At 45.6% G+C, this 24,983-nt stretch overlaps 1 protein-coding gene across 1 annotated transcript in view; it reads left to right on the plus strand.

Moving 5' to 3' along the window:
- The first annotated feature begins 16,295 nt into the window (after positions 1-16,295).
- ADARB2 (adenosine deaminase RNA specific B2 (inactive)) overlaps positions 16,296-24,983 on the plus strand; it is a 240,177-nt gene continuing 231,489 nt past the window's right edge. The window contains exon 1 of the mRNA XM_069547929.1: positions 16,296-16,395. Coding sequence (XP_069404030.1) covers positions 16,296-16,395 — 100 coding nt within the window. The remainder of the gene's footprint in view (positions 16,396-24,983) is intronic.

Below are 24,983 nucleotides of genomic sequence, written 5' to 3' on the forward strand. Positions count from 1 at the left end.
TCGGGTTGCTGGTGTGTCTGTCTGCATACGTAAGTATGTGTGTGTGCATGTGTGTGCATGTGCTTGCATGAGCGTGTGTGCACATGTATCTGTGTGTGAGTGCACAAGTGCGTGCACTTGTGTCTGTGTGAGTTGGAGAGAACAGGTGGACAGATTTTATGATGGAAGCATGGCTCTTTGAAAACTCATTCCTTCTGCCTCTCAGAACCAGTAACAGAAAACAGACAGCATTTGGGACAAAGACTCAGATGGAGATGAACATCTAGGGTTGAAAATGGAGGTGCCCTGAGAGGTGTGTGTGTTGTGGGGAGTTCTGCAGATGTCACTTCACAGGCACAGAAGAGAAAGCAAGCCTCAGCCATGCAGACTCACTGTTGCCAAGTACAGGGGGGCAGCTAGCCCACCACGCACACACGACAGGGGACTGCAAACGGGCCCTCTCTGCTTCCTGTGTCTTCCTTTGTTTCTGCCTATTGTTTTTGGCTGTGTTTGTTTTATCGTGTTGTGCCCTTCTTCCCTGAAACGCTGGCATCTGCCTCAAACCTGAGGGCTGCAGCGTCCTTAAGCCCAGGCTGGCTGCTGGAGGAGGAGGGTGATTAACCCCCGAGCTCTGCTGTGCTAGCAGAGGGGCAGCGGGAGGAGCCCTGGCTCCCTGGCCACCTGCTTGGGGCTCCAACCAAGCCTGTGTCTCAGAGATAAAAGGCAGCTTCCTCTCCCATGAACACAGAGACAGCAGGTCCTCTGAGGGTTGTCACGGCCGCCGACTGGGTCTGTGCTGGTGGAAGCCTGCTCCTCACGTCCCAGGCCTCCCAGTGACAGGACGACCACGTCTGGCCCTGCAGAGGCAAGCAGGGCTGGAGTGACGGCACTCCTGCAGCAAACAGGCCACGGTCACGCCCTGTGCTCAGGAGGCACAGGGGAGCCATAATCGTCCCTGCCCCTCGCCTGCAGAGTGCCCTAGGCAGAGGTCAGCTGGCTACATGGCCTCCGCCTGCAGTCCATGAGGGACTGTCCCTTCTTCCAGCTCCACTGACGAAATGTTACAGAGTGTCCGTGTGGGCCAGGCATTCGTGACACAGAAAAGAAAACCATCTTTACACTGCAACTCTGTTTGTAGCTGAGGTGACTAGTCCCGCACACCCGCTTGCGGACCAACAGAACCACTTAACATACCAAAAAAGTATTGGTCTTTTGTAAAAGACCTTGATTTCTGCTATCGCAACTTGTGGTTCATTTCTTGAGACACTGATGATGTAAGAATCCCAAAAAACCATTAGTCATCATCTGTAACTAACTGTCCATGGCAGTAAAACTGGAAAGTGTGTTTGAGCCTCTTCACTTTAACAAACACATGAAGTGCGGCTTTGATGAGATCACTGTTTAATCGCAACATTGATGGCTGACAGACACAAAATCCTTGTGCAATGAGATAGCACAGGCCAAGAAAAACAACAAAAATAGGAAGGAAAATAAAAAGCTTATGTACCTCAGTAAATACTCAGGAAGCCCAGAGAAGATTATACTGACCCTATTTCCTTAAGTTCAAGGATCCAAATTAATGTATGAAAATTCTCTTTCATACCTTTTTTCTGATTTTTACCAAAAAAAAAAAAAACTTGAAAGACGGAGTAAGTAAAAGTAAAAACATAGCATAAATGTGAAACAAATAACTGGGGAATTGAATGCTTGGATGTTCATTGAGATTTAGAAATAAACTATATCCTATCACATGGTGCAAGGTGTGAAAATTACTATTATGAGGTCTGGGGAAAGCATTTAGACTAATGTGCTTAGTAGCCATATCCAGGTATAGTTAGGATCAAAATATAATAATATTGGTTGGAAGCATCTGGGTTTTATAGAAGTGTGGATTTACTGTTTTTCCTTGCTGCCATTTTTAGAAAGCCACCTCTTCTCCTGGTCCTCTGGGATGTCGTATCGAGAGGGACTGTGGCTGTCACATCCTGAAACTTCCCATAAGAAAAAGGCTCCGATGCATTTCTAAGCACAGCTGAGTGGATGGGGGTTCACTGACCTGCTCAGGCCAATGCATTTCTCTTAACCGTGTGTCCCAGGGGTGACCCAGTGACCCCATCTGTCCTCAGGATCTACCATAGTAGACAATTAAATGCAGTTTTCCTCTTTCATATCAACAGTGTAAGCTGCTCCCCTCACACAAATACTTCATGTCTAGTGGTAACGAGAAGGGTGCGCTAAAGGATTTTCTTCTGTGAGTGCCTGACGCTTTCAGAGCTCACCTTCCGCTTGATATACATTCTATAAACATTACCACTTGCCTTCATTACAGAATATGCCTTAACCGTAAAGACCAGTTAGGTCAAGTTTATACAGAGTATGCAGTGATCGGGCTTCCCTGGTGGCTCAGATGACAAAGAATCTGCCTGCCATGTGGGATGCCCATCCAGTGAGTAAGAGAGTGTCTGTTCCTTATGATATACTAAATGCGTATCAGTGAACAAGACTGACTACATTGGTGACTGTACATGGTGCGGGATGGGGTCCTCAAACTTGACTGGACATTCACTCACCTGTGGAGACCTAAAGATGCAAACACTTGACTCTTCCTTTAGAAATCCGATTCCTGTCTTGCGTGGAGACTTTGAGATCTTCTTTTTATTTAACACTGTGGTAAGTAACCAAGGTTAAGAGTCATTGTGTAAACATGGATCTCACAATGTAGTGGCCTCAGAAACTTTTCTAAAAGATGTTTTAAATTTTTATAAATTTCTAGTACAATTTTTTTCTTTTTTTGCCATTTTCTGTGGTTTCCAGTTGTTAAGAAATGAAAATTATTGTGTCCAATTGAAGGCTCTTGTGGTTAGAACAGCTATTAAACTTCACTAGTTTAGGGTTCTACAGAAGATGCTATACCTGGGTGGCTACTGTCACCCACCAGGAGACAAGATAATTAGTGTCATCTAATATTTTTAAATATGTGCCTCATTAAAACTATTTTCATTTTCAAGAGGACTCAATGTCCAGTATCATGAAATAATTGGCCTCATCTTAAGAATGATCCTCTTTCTAAAGGGAGCTTAGAGAAGTATGTCCCTTGTCATATAACATTGGCATGTGTTGAAAAATAGGGAACCCGTGTATACCTGTGGTAGATTCATGTTGATGTATGGCAAAACCAATACAATATTGTAAAGTAATTAGCCTCCAATTAAAATAAATAAATTTATATTTTTTAAAAAAGATGGAAAAAAACAAACAAAAAAGATGTCCTAATTTTTAATCCCATGTGATTTACTCACATATTTTACCTTCTTTTCAGTATCTCCAAAACAGGAATGGTCATGGTACTTGAATATACATTTATCAAATCATCTGGAGTGAGAGGGGAAGCTTTTTAGCTTTTTTATATGATTGTAATTAACTGATTTATATTTTAGAGCAGTTTTATGTTTACAGAAAAAATTTACTGAGAGTTCCTATATAGTCACTCCCAGCTTCTCCTATACATTCTGGGTTGGTGGGTTTTTTTTTTTCTCTCTACATTTTATCACTTCATTCTCTTATTCACATCATTTCTGAAGAGAAGTCTAATGTAATTCATGCCTTTGTGCCTCTGTACATAAAGCTTTTTTTCTCAGCTTCTTTTGAAACTTTGTCTTTGATTTTCTGCAGTTTAAATATGAGCCTGGTTGTAGATTTTTTATATTTATCCTAACCGGTATTCTCTGAGATTCCTGGATCTGTGGTGTAGTGTCTGCCATTAACTGTGGACACTTTTGGCAATATTGTTACAACTATTTCTCCTATTTATCTCCTCCTTCCAGTATTCTTATTATACCTTTTATAACTGTCAGTAGTTCTTGGATATTCTATTGTGTAATTCTTCCTTTTTCTCTCTCTCTGTATTTTAGTTTTGCAACTTTCTCTTAACATTTCTTCAAGCTCATGGATTCTTTCCTCACCACACCCAATCTACTAAAGGCTCATCAGAAGTGATTCTCATTGCATTCGGTTTTCCTGTCCCACTGGCCATTTAGGCTCTGATAACACCAACAGCACAGGTCCAGGGTAAGTGGCTTCCCCTGAGGCAGGTGTTCTTAAGAGCCACAGAGTGCTCTGTCCCGTTTCACAATGGCTCCTTTCCCCTCCTCCTGCTGGAAGCCTCTGGGGACTTCTCTCCAACACCCACTGTCAGAACCTGGTAGGGCTCCAGGAGGTAAAACTCTCAAGAAGTGTGGGACTCCCCATGACTGGGTGCCCCTGGAGTTCTTAACTCTCAGACTCATCCACACTGGGCCTCCAGCAGCTCGTCAGCTATGGGTCTGACCTCCCAAGGAGGCTCTCCTCATGTGTGGGTTTCCTGTGAATTGTGGTGTTCTGTGTCTTCTTGTCTGTCCCTCTGGTTTCCCCGTGACCTCACTTCTCTGATGCATCTGAGAAGAGTTGTTGATTTTTGGTAGGTTCAGCTTTCTTCTTGTAGTAAGATGAAAGTGGTGACTTTCTCCACATGTCCTGCAAGAAACTGGAAATCTTATTATCCAAATAGAAAATCAATATTCTTTTGCTTGATGATCAGGGATTCAAACTGAAACCTCACTTCTGAAGATAAAGGGATTTTAAAACAAAGTCACCTGTCACCTTCCTGTCTCTCATGGGCAGAGGGGCTGAGGTCCCATGTGATTAACAAGTTCAGCCGCATGTCTGCTGGAATGTGGCACCCAGGTCACAAGGGCATGAAGTAAAGCTTCATAAAGGAACTTTCAATTTAATTATGATAGAAAAATAGATGAAGATTTTAGAAACAAGACGGTTGGGTGCATTCTTTTGGATGGCCTCCCTAGGAGATCCCTGGGCTCATTTAATTGATGTTAAGGTCTCTGGTTCCCCAACTGGGAGATGAAGAGGGTGGAGCTGAGAAATGACATTCACACAGCTCCTCACAGACATGGGGAGTGGTTGTGCCCCTGAGGGCTCTTGGAGAGTGGGGGTGTACCCTCCACAGACAGCCCCTTCTCAGGGCCCCCACACACTGGCTTCCACACTCCTGCCTGAATAGCAGCACCCTGGGCTAAAAGAACTTTGAAATGCCTTGCTCAGGCCAGTCATTTAAGGTCTCCTTTGGTTCTTTCTATAAAATCCACAGAATGTTACAATGAGGAAGATCAAGTTATTTGGAGAAGAGAGGGAGGAGCAAAATTTACTTAAAAATTTAGCTCTGACTCTCCTTTAAAGTTTTGCCCAAGGTGAATGGTGTTGACACCAGGCCATGAGCCTGTCCCCTTTCCCCAGCATTATCTCCCATCCCCAGGGACACTTTACTTATATTTATTCTTGTGCATGAATCAGAAAATGCCTTCCGAGTAAACGGGCCAGCACAGGGGCCTTGTGGAGATCATATCCTTGCAGAGTGGTTGGAGGGAAAGATAGGTGCTTCCCAACAGGAGACGTAAATATCGTGACAGTCGCGACCGCTGTGCACAAGGCTGTTAACCACAAGAGACCCACAGCTGAGCGTGTGAGTCGAACATCGTGGTTGTTGAAATAGGACGAGAGTGAGTGGGATTACACCCTCGTGAGTCCCACGTGCCGAGACGCCTGCAGGGGTGGGCACCCCTCTTCGGGAGCTAAAGGAGCCCACTTTCTGAGGTGAGAAGCTTGTGTTTGAGCTCCAGTTTCTGTTGCATTCACATATCATGAGAATCTGGCTGACTTGAGTGTATGGACCTCTCCCATTTATTTAAAACCATTTTTAAAGCAAGTTGATTTACAGTGTTATATTATCTCCAGGTGTATAACATAGTGATTCAATATTTTTATAGTTATACTCCACTTAAAGTTATTACAGCATGACAGCTCTCTTCCTTGTGCTATAGAACATATCCTAGCTGCTTGTCTGTTTTGTAGACAGTAGTTTGTACCTCTTAGCCCCCATCCCTATCTTTCCCCTCCCCTTCCCCCCCCCCCCGCCACTAGTGTGTCCTCTATATCTGTGCATCTTCTGTTTTGTTACATATGTTTGTTTGTTTGTTAGATTCCACATATAAGTGATAACATAGAATATTTGTCTTCTGACTTATTTCACTAAGAATAATACCCTCCAGGTCCATCCACGTTGTGGCGAATGGCAATATTTCATTCTTTTTCGTGCCTGTTCCACTGCCTAATGCACCACATCTTCTTATCCATCCATCTGTTGATGGGCGCTTGGATTGCTTCTGTATCTTGGCTAATGTAAATAATGCTGCTATGAACGCTGGAGTCTGTGTGTCTTTTTGAATTACGTTTTCATTTCCTTCAGATATGTACCCAGGAGTGGGATTGCTGGCTCCTGTGGTAGTTCTATTTTCAGTCTTGTGAGGAGTCTCTCCACGGTTGACCATACTGGCCGCATCAGTTTGTGTTCCCACAGCAGTGAATATGGGTTGCCTTCCTCTGCATCCTTGCCAGCATGTTCTAGTCCTCATTTTGGATGATGGTCATTCTGCCTGGTGTGAGGTGGTACCTCATCATGGTTTTGATTTGTGTTTCTCTAATTATTAGGAATGTGTAGCATCTTTTCATGTGTCTTGGCCATCTGTATGTCTTCTTTGCAAAAATGTCTATTCAAGTCTTCTGCCCACTTTTAAAATGAGTTGTTTGCTTTTTTATACTGACTTGTATGAGCTGTTTATACCTCTTAAAGATTAATCCTTTTTCAGTCATATCATTTGCCAATATTTTCTTCCATTCAGTAGCCATACCAATTTATTTTGGTGTTCTCAATATTTAATACACATATTACTATCATGACTCAATTATAAAATAATTTTATTTTTCCATTGTATTTAAAGATTCAAGGAATCTAAAAATCAACATATTTATCAATACAACAGTTTTCAGAGACATAAATGATCATTTCAGTCATGAAATTGTTAGTCCCTTGAAAAAGTGCAATTATGGCACACCTGGTAATATTTTACTGTAATTTTTTAAATATATTTTTAGGGAAATAGAAATATATTCACAAATCATAGGAGTCAAAAGCTCACATTTCAAAATTATTAAAATTCAATACTAAAATTATTGAAATACCATTGTACATATAGGTTATAGATGTAAGATTAATTTTTTCAAATTGCATCTCTCAAATTTTCCCTTTTTAAAAGAAATACCATATTAGCATATTTCCCTTCCTTTATCACAAACTGTTTCCTCGATATGGAAGAAATTGCAAACACTTTAATAATAGCCCAAAGTGATTTTCCGATTCAGTCCTTTACAGGAGAGCCTGGAATTCATTATTGCTTTAATGATGGGCCTCTTGACTCCAGCCAAGGAGGCTTGATATTTTCGCTTATGTCTTGTCCACTGGGAGGTGGTCACTGACAGGATGGATCAGCAGCCCGCACTGCATTGAGATGCAGAACAAATGGGGCTGAGTCCCTCCTGCATGGCTCTGTGGGCTCTGCTGCCACTAACAATTACCAGGGACAGGGGCACAGACGCGCGGCAGGAGGCCTGACCCCAGCGCGGCAGCTCATTTTGCACCCCACTTATTCAGCGCGCCCTGCTCTGTAATCTCCCCGCATTGTTATCTGTGCGTTTACACAGTCACACCTTCATTATGTCCCCAGGGCCAGCATCAGCTGTTTGTCACATCTATTGATTGCACTCAAACTGCAATTTACAGAGATCGCTCTCCAAGGTCCTGAGAAAATCCCGTCTCTGTCTGATGGGCTGGCGGCTGGCTGGTAAGGACCATCACAAGTGTCGGACAGAAACCACCGGGACCCAAAACAGCCCCGTGTCACTCTTGGGAAGCAAACACCAAGGTACCCTTAGGACTGGACACCACTCAGAATGACAGAATTTCACCAAAGCTTGGAAGCAGGCGATGTTGAACGCCCTGTTTGCCATGAATCATCAGCATTACAAGAAAAGAAATGTGGCTGTGAGTAGCAGTGCCCTGCTTCTATGTAACCTACAAAGATCCCGAAAGCAGTCACAGTGAGCATGTGTAACACTGTTTAAACTACTCACCTGCTGCTGCTACTGCTAAGTCGCTTCAGTCGTGTCCGACTCTGTGCGACCCCATAGACAGCAGCCCAACAGGCTCCCCCGTCCCTGGGATTCTCCAGGCAAGAACCCTGGAATGGGTTGCCATTTCCTTCTCCAATGCATGAAAGTGAAAGTGAAGTTGCTCAGTCATGTCCGACTTAGCGACCCCATGGACTGCAGCCCGCCAGGCTCCTCCGTCCATGGGATTTTCCAGGCAAGAGTACTGGAGTGGGGTGCCATTGCCTTCTCCACAAAGCCAGAAAAGCAGAATTCATGGCCCTATTTTTCAGGTGAGGAAACTGAGGCTCATAGACTTCACGTGATTTGCCCAGATTCCCATGGCCAGACTGACTCAAGTAAGATATGAACTTAGGTCTGCTTGGCTTGGAAAACCAGCCCCTGCCCAGGTTCTGACTCTACATGCTGAACGCTTCAGGTGCGCCGTCTTAGGGGAGCTGGCTTGACTTTGCCCGCCATACTCATGTGTTTCTCCTGGGATGCACCTGCACTGTCTCCTTCCTGCCCCCGTCTTCCTCACAGGCTGCAATCCTTCTCACTTTCCTTCTCCCATTCCTTCTGCAGAATATCTTTTAGGGGTGTGTTGTGGTAGAGAGAAGGACCTTATAAGAGAAGCAGACACGAGGAAGTAATGAAGTAAGCGTGCTCCCCCAAAGCTGCTCCTTGCTCCAGTTCTCTGCTCACTTGCTGTGCTGTGCGCTGAAGGGTAGAGCCTGGAAGGTGGAAGGAAGAACGCAGCCCTGCTTCCCAGGGTTGCACACCTGGTGTGAAGATGACTCTCCAGCACTGACACCAGCACATGGCCAGGAGTGCCCTGAACTCCCACCGCCATCCCCAAGTGTACCAGGCACTGGGCTGCAGCGTACTCACAGGGTGGGTTAGCTCAACCTCAGAACAGCCGCAGAGGTAGGTGCTGGGGGGCTTTGCCTCCTGCAGGGACGAGAGGGAAGCTCACGGCCCAGCAGGAGGGGAGTCAGGCCGGCTCTGCTGATGGTGCTGTGGACACTGTGCCCACCACCATCCAATCCTGGGGGTCTGTGGACCAGGGAGGAGGAGTTTTGTGAGACAATACTGGCTCATGTCAGTAACAGCACATCTGCACTTGCACACAACTTTCCACGATCCCAACAACTTTCACAAACTTTGGTTCCTCTCATTTTCTCCACAGTGCTTCCTTTGTCCAGAGTGGCGGGCTCCAGGGGAAGCTGATCACAGCACAGACTGCCCCTCCAGGAATGTCCCTGGTGGTGGGGGCGGGATGGTATGGGGTGGGTACAGAGGCGAGACTGCTTTTTGCTAACTTGGCTGGGCACTGGGAACATGAAGGAGAAAGCATGGGAATAGCTCCTGGATGGGCACCCCCAAGACATCCAGGAAGCTGGGCAGTTGAGGCCAGCATGAGGACCCCAGTCTTCCAGGGCTAGGCTGCAAAGAACAGCTTTCTGGGAAGACGGTTTTGATAAGCTTTCTCTCTTTCACCCTCAACCAAGAGGGACCCGGGAATGTGTCAGTCGTCCATGCTCTCAGCTGACGGTCTCTGCAGGTGCACTCGCAGGCAAGTCCTCGCCGTCTTCTGTTCTCCATGCTTCTCGTTTCTGAGGGGCAGGGGCTGCTGATCTCTGTGGAAGTGGGTGCCGAGGAGTGATTTCCCAGCACATGAGAGTCCTAAGAGCAAGGGCTGTTCTATTGGGTCCAAGGTTTTAATTAATAAAAGAATAGCACTGTGATTTGTGGAATGTAGCCATGTGACCTGCAAACACACATCTTGCATTGACAGGTGACAGCAGAGCTGGCTGTCGGAGGGCGTCAGCTTTGTCATGTGCTGTGTGCTCAGATCTCCTTCACCAGATTACACTCCCGCTGGTATGCTAAGTCCCTTTCACGAGGACCACCTCTGCTCTGTGATGGGATCAGAGTGAGTGCTTTTTACTCGCGGTGACCCCCTCCCCTGCCGACGTTACTCCTATGTAGGCTCAGGCGGGCAGTCGGGAGGGGGGACCTTGGCTGAGGGTCCTGATGACCTTCCCTGGAGCCGGGGCAGAGGTGCCACCGTCCTGGGAAACAGCCACCCAGAGCCATCTGTCTCCCCTATGCTGAACTCGGTAAGGAACCCACGGGGTCTTCTTTCTAGTGTTTTCCCAACTCTTTCTCTCCTGCTTTAACCAAAAGCAGGGAATTATAAGGCAAGTTTTTAAAAATTACTTCCATAAGTGATCAAAAAACCCTGGGGGTTAACTTGGTGTCCCTTTCTTTCTCTGCTCTATTTCTGGGCAGAGGCAAGGGAAAGAGCAAATCGAAGTTTCACAATATACACACAGCCTCGATCCCGGGTGAGAGATGAATCCAGGAACCTAAAGGCGGAAATATAGTGTTTAGACTTTAAACCTTGGGTAGAGAATTTAAACAGGCTTCCCAGGTGACTCAGTGGTCAAGAATCTGTCTGGCAATACAGGAGACACAAGTTCAATCCCTGGGTTGGGAAGATCCCCTGGAGAAGGAAATGGCAACTCACCCAGCATTCATGGACAGAGAAGCCTGGTGGGTTACAGTCCATGGACTGTAAGAGTTGGACATGACAGAGTGACTGAGCATGCAGGCACAGAGAATTGAAATGAAGCCACAGCATCAGCCCACCCCAGTCCAAATACCAGAAATGTATTCCTGACAAGTTCCCATCCCTTCCTTTCAATTCATTACGTTGATTAACACCCCAAACCATTAATTCCATCTGTGCTTCTCTTTCTTCCTTTCTTCATGCCATCACACAGCTCTCTGGGGATATGACAGTGCTCGTTTTGAAAATCACTGGTTCCAAGACAAGATTTGGAACATTAAAAAATTAACTCTTTGAACTGTATCAGTTTAAGACACAAGGAAAATCTAGGATAAGGTGTACATTAAGGAAGCTTTAAATAGTAGTAATTCTTTATGATTCAATAAAATACTAAGGTTTCACATTTCTGAAACTAGCAACTAAGGGCATTTTAAGTGTAAATGTCAGTTATTGAACCTATCTGTAATGTCGAAGAGGATTATTTCAGGTCGTCATTTCTCTTATCCTGCACAAACACTTAGTGGTAGGATACCATACTTTATTCTAAATGTCACAGAGATCATAAAACACTGATGTGGACGTTGTCCCACAGCTGGCAGCCTGCACGCTAGGAAGGAATGGAATCAGTGCTACAATTAGCCCAGAGGCAGGTTCAATGAGTCAAGATCATCTTAGACGGGGCCTGGGGTGCCCATGGAACCCATGCAGTGGCAGACCATCTTCTCAGGGCTCCTCTTTTCATTTTTATGTATTTATTTTTGTCTGGGTCTTCACTGCAGTGCTCAGGCTTCTCCTTGCAGTGGTTTCTCTTGTCACAGAGCTCGTGGTTTGTGGTTCATAGGCTCAGTAGTTTCAGCCCCTGGGCTCCAGAGCACAGGCTCAATAGTTGTGGGACTATTAGTTGCTCCACAGCATGTGGGATCTCCCCAGACCAGGAACTGAACCCGTGTCTCTTGCACTGGCAGGCGGATTCTCCGTCACTGAGCCACCAGGGAAGTCTGGAGAGGTGCTTTCGTCATGGAGACCACTTTGACTTGACAGTTGTCCTCATCTTGGGAAGTCTATGGTTAAAATCAGGGCACTGTGTGTTGAGAGACGACACTAAGGCAACAGGATCCCTTTACAAAGCACTCAGCTTGCTTGTTCCTAATTCAGTGTTCCCAGCAGCTCTGCAGTGTCTTTCTCCTCATTTTACAGACGAGGCTCGGGAAGGTTCATTGCCTTTCCCAGGAGTGAGCACAGAGAAGTAGAACATGAATCTGGCCTGATGGTAGCAAATTCAGGGTCTTTCCTTCTCTTTACCAGCATTTTCTGAGTAATGCTCCTTTAAACATCAATACAGAACTCAAGTAAGTTTCAGCTAGAAGACAGACTTTGATAAATTAAAATTTGTGATATCGACCAAGAAAGAAAACTCAGCCAAAATTATTTGTCCCCAGAACTCACATAGAAATAATCAGCAATCACAGAACAGGGAACTTGAAAAAAGCAGATCTTTTGCAGATCTGCTTTGAAATTGGTAAGGATGCATTTGGTGTTCTCCCAAACTGTAGGCGTGCCTGGGAGAGAGAGCAGGGAGAGAGGGAGAGCTGGCGGTAGGTGCAGCATCGTGCCCAGGGCAGCCTCGCACTCAGAGCCCTCCTCCAAGCTGGACCTCTCACGCCCTCCCCTGCTGGCCGCCCTGCTCCCACCCCTCGGACGAGAACGAGGAGTGCGGCGCGGGTCACAGCACAGGTCATCCCCATGACTCCTCCACTTCCAGGCCTCAGGCCCAGTTTCCTTGATGTGAGTTATTTAATTTGAAGAACAACGGCTGAAGATGAAAGAGTGAAAAAGCCCTCTTGTGCTATTTCTCTGTTTGTGAAAAGTAATAATTTAGTGCAGTCTGTGATGAGGTCATGAGTCGGCAGGCATAAATATGTCCAGGGAACACTCTGTGCTGCTTTTTTCAACCTGGTGGAACTTGTCGGGGGAGGTGAGGGGAGCTGAACTAAACTTTGGATTCTACAAAAGTCCTGTTCATTTCTGCAGGAGTTACTTGCTTGGGGAAACCTGTGAGAAACAAGTTAACTGTACTTTTAACCGGAAGTGCAGGTGTTGTGATCAAGTAAAGAGAGAAGCCATGCATTGGTCTCAACCACAGGTGCTGAGTCCAGGAGCCTAAAGGGGTGCACAGTGGGTGGAGGGGCAAGAGGACTTACTGGTGTGAATGTGCCGCCCTCAGGCTTTTCACCTGCAGAAACAGACCTGTTCTTCTGGAACATTCTAGCTGGCCAGCTCTGCCTCCACTGCACCCTGAGCCTACCTGACCTCGGAGGATCCGAGGACAACAAGGTCCCTGACCTCGGGGAACACAAGGACAACAAGGCCCCCAAGAAGGCTTACAGAAGTTCACAAAAGCTACTGAATCTCCAACTCCAGAATGAAAGCAAGCAGAGCAATATGGTAAAAACCACATTGGAACCATTCCCCTGGAGCCCCTTTCTAACCACGATGACTTCGGCATGTCTAAGTCCTCTGAGCCTCAGCTTCCTCAAGAGTAAGAGGATCTATGAGAATCACACCAGAGTCGGTGTGAACTCAGTAACATGCCTGGGACAAGTGGCACATCCGGTCTAGGCCGGCTCTCGGAATGCTCAAACCACAGACCTGGCCCAGGTCCCTCGCGGCTCTAAGGGCCTCAGGAGGAGCAGACCAGACCACCACCCAGAAGCACTGCGCACCTACAGTCCTGAGGAGACTCGCAATGGTGATCCTGGGGTGCAGGGAACACCCCAGGGGCCCCATCCTGCCTGTACTGAGGCCAGGCCTTCCTCAGTGTGAAGACCTGCCCCCCTCCAGACCTGCCCAGCCCCTCTGTCCTTGTCCAGCTTCCAGTTGACGGCTATGCGGGGGCCACACCTGACTTTCCAGGCAGGCCCCCACCTGCCGGGACCCCCACTCCCAGCTCCTGGTTCTGGCTCAGCCAGCCTGAAGATGGGCCAGTGGAGCCTCCTGATGGACCAGGGGAGGCGTGGGCACCTGCAGCTCTTCCAGCATCTGTGTTTCCAGCGTCTGTGTTTCCAGCATTTGTGTTCCCAGCCTCTGTATTTCCAGCCTCTGTGTTTCTAGCCTCTGTGTTTTCATGTCTGTGCAGCAACGCCAGCTGCTAAGCTGTGCTGAAGTGACTGGAAACAGACAGGAGGCAGGGAGCCTTGTCTAAGGTGTCCTGTGTCAGAGTGTATGATGCCGAGCTCTGGTTCAGAAGCCTTCTCCATCCCCGGAGACACAGATTCACTGAGCTGCCAGGTCTGAGCTTGTCCTGCCTTCCCAACGACACATGACCTTATGCAATTAAACAAAAACAGAGACTAGCCCCTATCTATGCAGAATAATGTCTACGTAAATTATACCCCAGAACTTTCAGAAAGGTAAAAATCAGCCAAGATTTTGATCTTGACCAGCTTTCGAATCAGGATATAAACTAAGTGCTGAAACCCAGGTTTTGAGTATGTGGCCTTGACCACCCCCCCTCTTGGGTTGGAAGCTGTAGTACCCGGTGAACACATCCATTCTCCAACCAGGGGGCCAGGGCACCCATGCCTCACAGAAAGAATCTTTGATGATGGGAGGTGAGGAGGGGCTTGGTAAATGCAACCAGGCTGGAAGGCACATTTGCTCGATCTCCCCTTGGCTTCTGGACTCGGGGACTAGTGTTTTGCAAAAGGCTACACAGAAAAAGTATGGGTTGGTACTGACTCTGAGTTTCCACAGGGGGAGTCCTACAGCTGCATTTCCAGATACAGTTGACGCTCTCAAATATCTCTCACGCTATAGAGAGTACGTGGGTGGGCAATGCACTTCTCCAGGATTCATGAGAAAGAGCAGCAGAGGTGGGCTGTGAGGTTGGTAGCAGGAAATGGTTGAACCCGGCACATAGAGGGACCCTGGCGTGACTGCGTTTATCAGCCTGAAATGAGCCAGACACTTAAATACCTAAGCAGGAAATACACAAGCCCCTCCTTTCTGAGGCTAACTGGAAGAATGTGCGCTCATTCTTTCAAAAAATTTTACCCACTGATTTACCAGATAATCACAAAGTGATCAGTGTAGCCAGTCGCTGTTGTACTGATTCTCGAGCAGGAGTAAAGGTGGTGATCCCCACTACACAGATGAGCAGAGTGAGGCTAGTCTACACCACTCAGCAGGGGCTGGCCTTGGATGCAGACACCCTCCTCTCCTCTCAGTCAGTGTGAGAGCTGAGCCAAGACCCCCAGCCACCCGCATAGCAGCACATCTGAACTTCCCAATTGCTTCCAATGTTCCCCAGAGGGAGTACTTTTTTCTCATATAAAGAAAATTATCTGGAGATTTCTAAGTCCATGAGGAGCTTGAAAAGGGTGTATGTAAAGTAGGAAATAGAAATATTTGTGTGCCATTTTTGCATCATCCTGTTAACGCTAATGACTTTTAGAGTGGATTTTTTTTCCAAACCATTACTGTTATAATTAACAGCCTATGTGATTTAAATGCAAAATGCAATGAAGATGGCTGGATTATTTTCCTTCTTAAATTTTATGTTAGATTTTTAACGTTCCGTAAGTATGGTCTTGAAAAACACAGAGAAAAACCCTGAGAAAAATTGTTCAAACCTGGTTCAATTTGCAATCTTCCTCCTGGTAAATATTACTTTCTTTCATCCGAATGTTACACTCGGTGATAAAACTATCAGATAAAAGCCCTCTCTGCCTTTCATTTCATTGTTCCCTAAATAGAGCAACCTACTGACATCCCTGCCTTAAAAATCAGGCTCCGACCGAACCCCCGAGTCTTTATGCAGCATTTCTTCGTTCGCAGACGGAACAGCCAAGGGATGTGAAGGAGAAAACCACACATACAAACATGCGGGTTCTGAAAAATGAATCCCCCTAAGAGGCTGTCTCCCAGGGAACTGCAAATCTTAGCCCCTGGCCGAGGAAGCGAGGGCTCGGTATTTCTTAGAGAGAGATTTCCCCCTTGACACCCCGGTGTGCGATGGATTAACTAGTTAGAAACTGGTGAAAGGCGGGGTCCCTGCGCCTGAGAGCGCGGGAGCCGGGTGCCATGTCCGTGCTGCCTGCGGGAGCAGGGCTGGGCGGACTCCTCAGTCCGCTGCCCCCTAGGGCTTCTCGCAGGGAGGCCGGCTCGGCCCGCTCCCCTCCCTCCCCGGCTGGCCCCTTCCCTTTCCAGCGCCCAGGGCAGCTCCGCCGTCCAAACCGGAGCTGAGTTTGCTGACAGGGGCGCACGGGCTGGCAGCGCTGATGTCAGAGCCGGCGGACGGCCGTGATTGGATCTAATTAGACTTCGCAGCAGCAAATAGACAGGCTCCCTGCGTGATCGGCTTCAAAGTGGCTGGTGCCCAACAACTAGCAGAGGTGCCAAAGTAGAGCCTGCGCGCGGAGCCCAGATTCGGGGCGGCTGGGGCGGCGGGCGCTCCGCGGTCCCGGCCTGCGAGCTTGGTGCGGGCTCAGACCGCCGGCTCTGCCCGGCTGGACGCAGATGACAGAGAGCCGCCAAAGGAGACGGTGACAGAGAGCCTCCAGAGGAGACGCCAGGAGTGCGAGCGTGCAGCCCCGAAAAGTGAGCCGGCCCCCGATCCGCAGGAGCGTCCCCGGCGGCCGCGGCCGGAGCCGGAAAGCTGAGAGTGTTGGAGAGGACTCCTGCCCGGGTCCACTCGCCGGCCGCTGCCATGGCATCGGTCCTGGGGACCAGCAGAGCGTCCGGAGGGCTGAGCGGTCAACTCAAATGCAAGTCCAAGCGGAGGAGGAGGCGGCGGGCCAAGCGGAAAGGTAAGGACCTGCTTCCGCGCAGCCTCTCGCGCACTCTCCGCGACGCGCGTCGCCTCTGTCTGCGCGCCCTGCCCGCTTCTAGCGGCCTCCCTCGGGATGCTGGGGCGACGTGGCCGGGGCCCGCCGAGCGCCCCGCTCCAGAGTTCAGGTCCCTCCGTGAACGCCCAGGCTTCCGCAAGCCCGAGGGGGTGGCCAACCAAGCGGGGTCCCCGCGGAAGGCGGTGCCCTCCGCGGCCTCCGGCACGGCTGCTGACCGTCGCGCACAGACGCCGGTGCCGAAGGAAACGCTCGCCTAAGCCCTAAGCGCCCCTAAGAACGAGGGACGGACCTCGCGCCAGCTTCTCCATCCCAATTGTCTTGGAGGCGGGAGTGGGCAAAACCCTAGCAACCGCCTCCCCACTCTGGGTGACAATTTCTATTCCGAGCGGTGCCGGCTGTTTTGTAAACACGGGGACCTGCAGCGAGAACAGGGTTCGTCCGAGGGAAATAAGCAGAAATTAATGCGTGAAAAGAGAAACTAGCATCGCAGCTCGTTAGAGATGAGGAAAGCTGCAAACCAGGAGGGGAGAGGAAGTGCCTGGTGTCAGGTTTGAGCCTGGCTCCCCAGGTGCTGGGAGACGAAGGAGCCCCAGAAGTTAGTCGTCGGGTGGGCAGCTCAGGGTCCCCTGGGGGCAGGGCGCAGCCGCCGCTGCTCCGCCAGGAGGACGGACTGCCGGTGTCTGTCCCTGGAAGGTGGCCGGAGCCCTCGGTGTGGCCCCCTCTTTCCCAGAGATGAACTTATGTCAGCCGCCCCTTATGTCATGAGCCTGCAGGAGAAAGTTCAGTTATTATCTGAAATGTGTTGGGTTTTTTTTTAAGTGACCAAAGAGCCCTAAAGAACACGGGGAAAGACACAACCATCGTGAGTCAGGTTTCCCGGTTTCTCTGCTGGAGGATGCGGAGTTAGTTGTGGTTGAACATGTACCTCCTTCCCCAAGAATCTTCATCCTTGCCGAGGCCTAAGACAAGTTTCTGCCCCATCTCCTCCTAACTGCTTGCAAACGGTCCCGAGCCCTTCCCGACTTCTTCTGTAGTAGAAATTAACCTACCGGTTTGAAGGAATAAATGCCAAGAGCACACAGCCATTCATTATGATTACATGTCAGGGTGGCAGGGAGCTAGGTGACAGCTTCTAGGAGGGCTTCAGAGCCTTGGTGTGGGGGGTGATTCTGTAATTCTGGTTTAACTCTTGAGCTGCTGCAAAAAATGCTGGCTACTCACTTTGTTCCCTGAAAATTTCACTCTGAAACAGATCTGGTCAATGTCTTCCAAAAACAATGCTAACAGAAAGTGACAATGATATTGAAAGAAAAAAACACAGAATTTAATAATGGGTATAAATTTTTAAAGTAATGAAAAAGAAACATTGCCTTTTATGCTTCAAAATGTGTTCCAGTATTTTTATTTAGTGTATTTAAATATTAAAATGGAAACGTATGGAACAATATTTTACAACAAAGCAAAACCTATAGAAAGAAAATAGAAGCTGATGAACACTCATGTCTTTCTCCAAATTCATTTTTTGTACCTTTAATTTACAGGCAGTCATGTTAGCTTAGAAGGGATTCATTTTCAGAAAAGAAAGCAAGAAATCTGAAGGAGGACTTCATTGGCTATAAACTATAACAATTCAAAATAAAATTTTATGTGAAATATTTATACACCTTATTTTTAATATACCAAGTCTCTTAATTTTTATAGCCAAAAATGAAGTAGGAAAAGGTATTCAGGATGTGTGTACTAATTCCGATTACTCGCGAATTTATCTGTGAGGTGAAGTTTCCTATGTCATCTGCCAACAGCTTATCATGGTGGATGAGTCAAATCAAACGTCTAAGTGTTCACTTCTTAAGGAAAAGTTAGCAGTGTAGGTGTATGTGGTCAATGAAAAGAAAACAACAATTACAGAGCTCTTTATTTGCATTTTCCTGGGAATAGATCAGTCTGTATATAATTCCTAATTATTACAGATGCTTTTTTCCCCTCTTCTATCAGGACAGTGGTGAATTTAAATTATGTTCTGATATTCATGAGTTTTAACAGCAGAAATAGAATAGAATAGTCTCAACTTTTAAGCTTATCTAATAAAAAAACTCTGTATCTGTCACAATTTAAAGCCCATGTGTGTATGGGTGGCTGTTAAGGAATTTTGATAAGGCTCTATTGAATACTAAGTAAAGCCAGTGATTGTGAGCACACAGAAAGAGTTCTTTTCCTATGTAAATGAATAAATAAAAGTAAATGTACATTTTTTGCCAGTGATAATCGTATTTCCACCTATTCTCACAAACAAGAATCATTTTGTTTGCATCATAATTTTTAGTTTCCTGGAGCTGTTAACCAAAATGCTACCGGTTTCTATAAAAATTCTCTAAACGTGGCTTTCCTGAGATTTCTTTATTATGCTTTTTATTGTCAGAATAATCTATAGGATCTGAAATAAAAGCTCTGTTGCTATAGTATAAGTGTGGAATTGACACGATACTCCCATTTATTATTACATAGGATGCAGAGCCTTGGAAATGAATTTTTTTCCTGTAGGAGATATTTTTTAGTCATGATACCACACAGAAAACAGTCTATATCATAAAAAGTTTAAAAAAAGAAAAAAAACTTAGTCGCAAAATATGACTTTGGGTATTAACTAGGAATGACCTGCATTTGTCTCTCAGGTAAACTTTTAAAAAGACACTAAGCAAAACTCCCCACCCCCAATCCTCCTGTTATTTCATTAGGACTCAGTGCCATCCATTTTTGCATTTTTCTTTGTGTGTTATTTTTTAGTTGGGACTTTATCTTATAAATTGTTTATGGATCTTTTACATTTTCTGTACAAACAAGAAATGTCAAATTTTGACTTTTTATGCAAAAAAGAAAGGCAGTTTTTTTTGAAAAGCTGAGCAAAGGACAGTGTTCCCATCTCACTTGCACACTATGGTTCAGGACGGCCACCTGCTCAGCAACATGTGCACCCACACCATGGTTAAGGACGGTTCCTTCCCCTGTCGCACATGAGCCCCATCAGCTTCTGCTTGTGTCTTGTGCAGAGACTTCCAGGAAATCCTGGCTGCACGTGTGGTTTAGGAGACTTGCCTGCTGCCTCCCACATGGAGCACCCTCTTAGCCAGTTCCTCGCGGAGAATCCTGGAGGCCGTGCTGGGCCTTCCAGTCCCGGGTGAGACTGTGTGCAGGTCTGCACGCAGCCTGTCCATACTGGTCTTAGAGTCACACCTGCACGTGGTACAAAAGAACTGAAGGTGTGGATATTGTAAAAGGTTGTAAAAGGTGCATATTTTAACCCTGAGTAGTAAAGGCAAAGGTGGAAGGTTTCTTAAATTAGTATCAGCTCAAGCAGGAAGCACAAAAGGCGGTACCATCAGAACAGGATAGCGTATAAAATAAGTCACTTACATGTATCAGCTCCCTGAACCATGGAAACCTCCAGGGAAATACGCCTGAGGAACTGAATAGGTGTATTTTTTAATTATTAAAATAGCATACATATTCTCTTTTGATCTCTTGGTGAGCTTTCTTTGGTGAGAGTAGTTTCCCAAAAAGAAACTGTGTATTGTAATGAAATGCATTTTGTAAATAAAATATTTTTAGCATTTGACCCATGAATACATACAGTGTATAAAACAATTGAAGTCTCTGCAAATTTAAAAAAAAAAAAAGATTGCTCTTTAAATACAAATATATTAGGAAATGGATTGAGAACCAATATAAATTCAGTTGGTTCCAGGAGGTAAATAGGAAGACGGGGTTTTAAGTGAAGTGCATTAGTCACTAACACAGAGAAGGGGAACTTCGGGGAACTATTTGAAATGCTGTAGAAACAATCCTTGGCAAGTAGATCCAGCTGAATGCAGCATCAACACACCACCTGTCTTTTCTGAGGCGTTTGACAGCAAGCTAAGTTAATGCTTGAATTTCACGTATTATTCCAAGAAAATCCCTTACACAGAGTTCTAGAAAATTGGGGGGTAGCTCTGCAGAAGTAAGTAAGCTGATGAATCAGGAGGAGGCAGGAACAGCCAGTCATGAACTTGGGGAAATATGGGGGAAAGTTGGCCAAAGGGGCAGGATAAGGAGAGCATGTGGATGGCAGACTCAGGCTTGTTGTGAAATGGCATTCCATGAAAAGCTGATGAAATAGAAACATGGGCCACAGATGAAGGTGGTAGAGGCCGGTGGGCTCATCCTACCTGGTGGGACTGCCTGCCTCCTGCATTGTAGCCAAGCATCCCTACACGCACTAGCCTCGCTGGCCGGCAGCTCCAGATCAAGGGCTGGATTTAGTGATGAAATTAAACTGACGGAACTGTTCGCCCTCTAATTGTGTAAGGGCTTTTTCTTCCTTTCTCTTTTTAAAATGTGTATTAGTACCTCTGGTTTCTAGTGACCCGTGTAATAGCAGTAATTTGAGATTGCTTCAAGGGCATTAGATATGATGAGTGAACTTGAATTTAGAATAAAAATATGAGGCTCATGTATCCATCGCTAAACAGTGGTGATTGGGTTGTTGGAGAAGTGCTGCCCCAGAGGGGCGTCACATAAGGATATGCAGAATAAGGAAACTGCAGCTTTCTTTTCTTGAGGCGTGGAGAGACAACTTCTGCCCTGAAAGCATTCAATGTTCAATTTAAAAACCGTAGATGTTTGTGGTTGTGTGTGTGTGCGTGTGTACCTATACATAGAGTGAAGACAGCTGAAACACCTGAGCATTTTTTATGTCTGCCTGCTTCTTTTTCTAAAATGCTAGAAAACAAAAGTCACTGTTTTTGTAATGTGGACAGTTTTGAACAACTCATAAAACCAAAAATAATACCGCGGATCTTCATCATTTAAAAATATTATCTCTGAATGCCACATCGGTAAATGGAGCTCTTAATTACTAGCAAACAAGATTTCTAAAAGGATAAATTTTCATATAATAGGTGAGATTTTAAAGGTACTTATTTTAGCCATTTCTAAACTGGAAAAAAAAAAAAGGAAAGAAAGGTGAATGCCCAAGTGAAATATGGAAAGCACAAGGTCCTTCGCAAAATATTCAAACTACTGAGTGTTGGCCTTTCCCCGAGCGTATACATCACAAGGAAAAACCACACAGCCACACGCTGCCTGAGCGCGGCCAAGACCCGCTCATGCTGTCGAGTCGCTGTGAACAGTGAAGCCAAATTAACCCCTGTCTGTTCAGTTAAATGGTTCTCCTGCACTGAAATGCAGAAAAGCATGCTGTGGCATACAGGATTATGCAAAGAGAATTGTTTATTCCTCACTAATAATGCATTATAATTCCCTTAAGAACATGTCACTGTCAAAGAAAAGAACATTACTTTCAAAAAGAGGGGAAACATCTTGCTTAATTCGTGATCCACTCATGAATTTGGTCTCTGCCTGTGGAATCAGGAGACAGAAAGACGAGGGCAAGCTGAGAGATTTAAAACCTAGCCTCTTATACTCGCATATGTTTGTACCTCAGTTCCAAACACCTCTCTTGGGTGATTAAAATTTTACTTCCTTGTTTATTTTATTTAGAAAGAGTCGGGGACAGGGGCTGTTGCCTGGTTTCCTGACCTTGTTTCAACAGTCACAGCAAAGGCGGCTCTGAGCACCGTGACTGTCCATCCACACACTTGTGAGTGAATTCATTTTCACAGGAATCCCATCCAAGAAACAGCAACTCAGAAGTGGAAATGTTTGCTTTTTAAGCTATCGATAATTTTCCCCAAAATAAACGTGGCTGCTTGCAAAGACAGCCAATTTTTTTTCTGAAGAATGATAAATGATAAATATTTGAAAATATAGAGTTATTCTGAGTGGCTAAGTTCTCTCCAAACACCATGGATATTTAGTCATCTTTTATTATAGTTACAGGTATTAAGTATGAAATAATTTAAGTATGAAAATAATTTCATTTTATTATTTCATGGATGGAGAATGACTGCAACCAGTATCTGGTTTCTGGTAAGAAAGTGGCTAGTCAGTGTCCCTTTTGTGTAATAAAATAGACACACACAAGTTCACTATCATCTGTTTAAATTATGAAAATTATCAAGTTAATATTAAAAAATTTTTAAATCTCAAAAAAATTAAGCGTGGAATATAAATTTTATATTCATACTAAAGAGTGCATTTTATGCTTGATTAAGAAATAGTGTCCAATAAATGGGACATTTGTAATGATAAAGAGTAGCATTAAAGACGGAAGAGACCTACAAACCTTCAGGTGACTTTAGGATTTTAGGATCATTTTCTTTGAATCCCTAAGAGATGCAATTTTAAAAGCTTTTTTAAAGCGAAGTTCACTTAAAATCATGGGCCTGGAGGAGACTCACTGCCTCGGTGCAGAGAAGGCAGACAGAACAGCCCCAGCCTGAAGAGGCCCAGCGAGGGGCTCAGGCTGGGATGTTCCAGCTCGCGTCCATGCCTGCTGCCGTCCACAGCTCCCCTGACTGGGGAGGAAAGCTGGGGCGTAGGCGGAAAGTGGGCAAGGACAGCTAGCCCCTCCACTGCGATGACCTGCTCCCTTCAGCTACAATCTGGTCCCATCTTTTCCACCAAGCAGTTTATACCAGTGCCCACTGAGGTCTCCCACAAAGAGGTCGAGGCTTCTTTCTGCGGCCGCGTCACCTTTCGGATGATAAACAAACAGCGAACATTGCTCAGAATGCATTAGCAAATCCTCCTTTCTGGAATCTCTGCTCTACAGACGTGACTCTGCCACCAAAATGCTAGCTCAGGGCTTCCAGGGGGTCACACACAATAGAAAGTGTTCCTTTAAATGCCTCAGCCAGGATGTGCTTTGCAGACTTTCACAGGTTTAATTAATCTTTACTGCTCCATTTATTTGAGATGCAATCTCTAATTCTTGTTTCCTTCCGCTGATAGAAGACCTGCCTCATCACTGTGCAATGTCTTACGTGATTTCTCAAATATGGCATGAAAGTAGGACAGAGGGGACCCAGTTTTCTGAAACTGGAGCCCAAGTCAAATCCTCTCTGTGTTAAAATCAAATAGAAAGTGGGGCGGCTCCGTTTCTCAGAAGCAGGACTTGGGAATCGTGATAAAGTAGCTCGCAGCATGCTCCTAGAACACCAATAATTGATTTAAAAATGACTTTATCAGCCTAACTCCATCGGAAGTACACAGATGGCCTCTCTTTTAAAATTAATGCAATATTTCCTAAAAGTTTAATTGCTCTTGGAAAAGTCCAGTATAATGAACATGACAGACACGTCAGCAAAGCAGACCCTGGCCTCCTCCCCGCAAGCCGGGCCGTGTCCGCTCGTCCCTGTCCAGAGCAGATGCTCCTTCTGCGTTTGGCTGGCGGCTGCAGAGCCCGTGTCCTCACAGGAAACACCGTCCCCGTCAGACCGTGGAAGGTGCACAAGCTCAGGTACTGCCTGTCGTGTACAACTTTAAAAGATTTTTGTTTTAATCTGGGTGTTGCGCAAAACAATATTAAGCATCACACCTTCTCCCATCCCTTAGCCGAGTAAAAACGTGGAAGACCCGCTTTAACCACAGATGCAAAGATGCCCTGTTTGTGTTTCCACTCTAAATATTCATACTGTGGATGAAACTTTGTAAAGGACCTTCTGAATTCTAACAGAATTCTAACAGAAAGTGACTTTTTCATTCAAAACATACAGTTGAAGGAGAATATTTTTTTAATTCGGATGAGTCTGTGCTGCTAATTTCCTTTCTGAGGAAGAAGTGAATTTGAAATCAAAATCATTGATATATCCTGAGGATAAATAGTAGCTTTTTAAATCTCTGTCACAGTAGGACAGGGAATGCAGTATCCTTGAAGGATACTGAACAGAGAGCAAATGCTGTCCCCCTGACGGTGGCTTTGGGGGCAGCACGTGTGTCCCTGCGCCAGCCCCTCCCAGAACTGGAGACAGGGATCTGCTCGGGGCTGGTGGAAACTGGGGGGATCTTCTCTCCCCAAGCAGTTAGGATAAGAAGGTTTCTCATTTCAGATCTGAAAAATGTGCAGTTCATATTTTATTGTTACCACCTTTTAAGGGAGTTAAATTTATTTGGGGCTTTTATATGTAGATAATGAATAGAGTTCAAGTTATTAAAAATTATACTTTCTGTAGGCTACTAATAAATGCAAACAGTATATACAGATGACAGATTTAAGATATATGTAAATATTTATTGAAATAATGAATATTGAAATAGTAAAAGACTGTCCATCAGCTGTCTGGAATAGCAGAAGTCTAACACATACTCATTTTTAGATGAACATTTTAAAAATCAAGTGGAGAAAAAAGTCTTGAGAGGATGGACTCCTTAAAAGACAGTGAAAAAATAAACTTGGTTTATGATCGTGATGTTTAGCATTGAGGAAAACATCTTTTTATTTTATAATTTCATCAAGAAGTAAAATATATCTTTTTGTTATTGCATCTAATAAAAATTCATCTATCCTCTTATGTCATAAGATACTAGAAACAGAAACCATGGCGGCACGCGGGGCTGTTGACAGGAGGAGAGGGGAGGGAGAAACAGAGAGTAACTTCCAGGTCTCTTTC

This window comes from Ovis canadensis, chromosome 13 (assembly GCF_042477335.2).
Source record: "Ovis canadensis isolate MfBH-ARS-UI-01 breed Bighorn chromosome 13, ARS-UI_OviCan_v2, whole genome shotgun sequence".
NCBI lineage: Eukaryota > Metazoa > Chordata > Mammalia > Artiodactyla > Bovidae > Ovis > Ovis canadensis.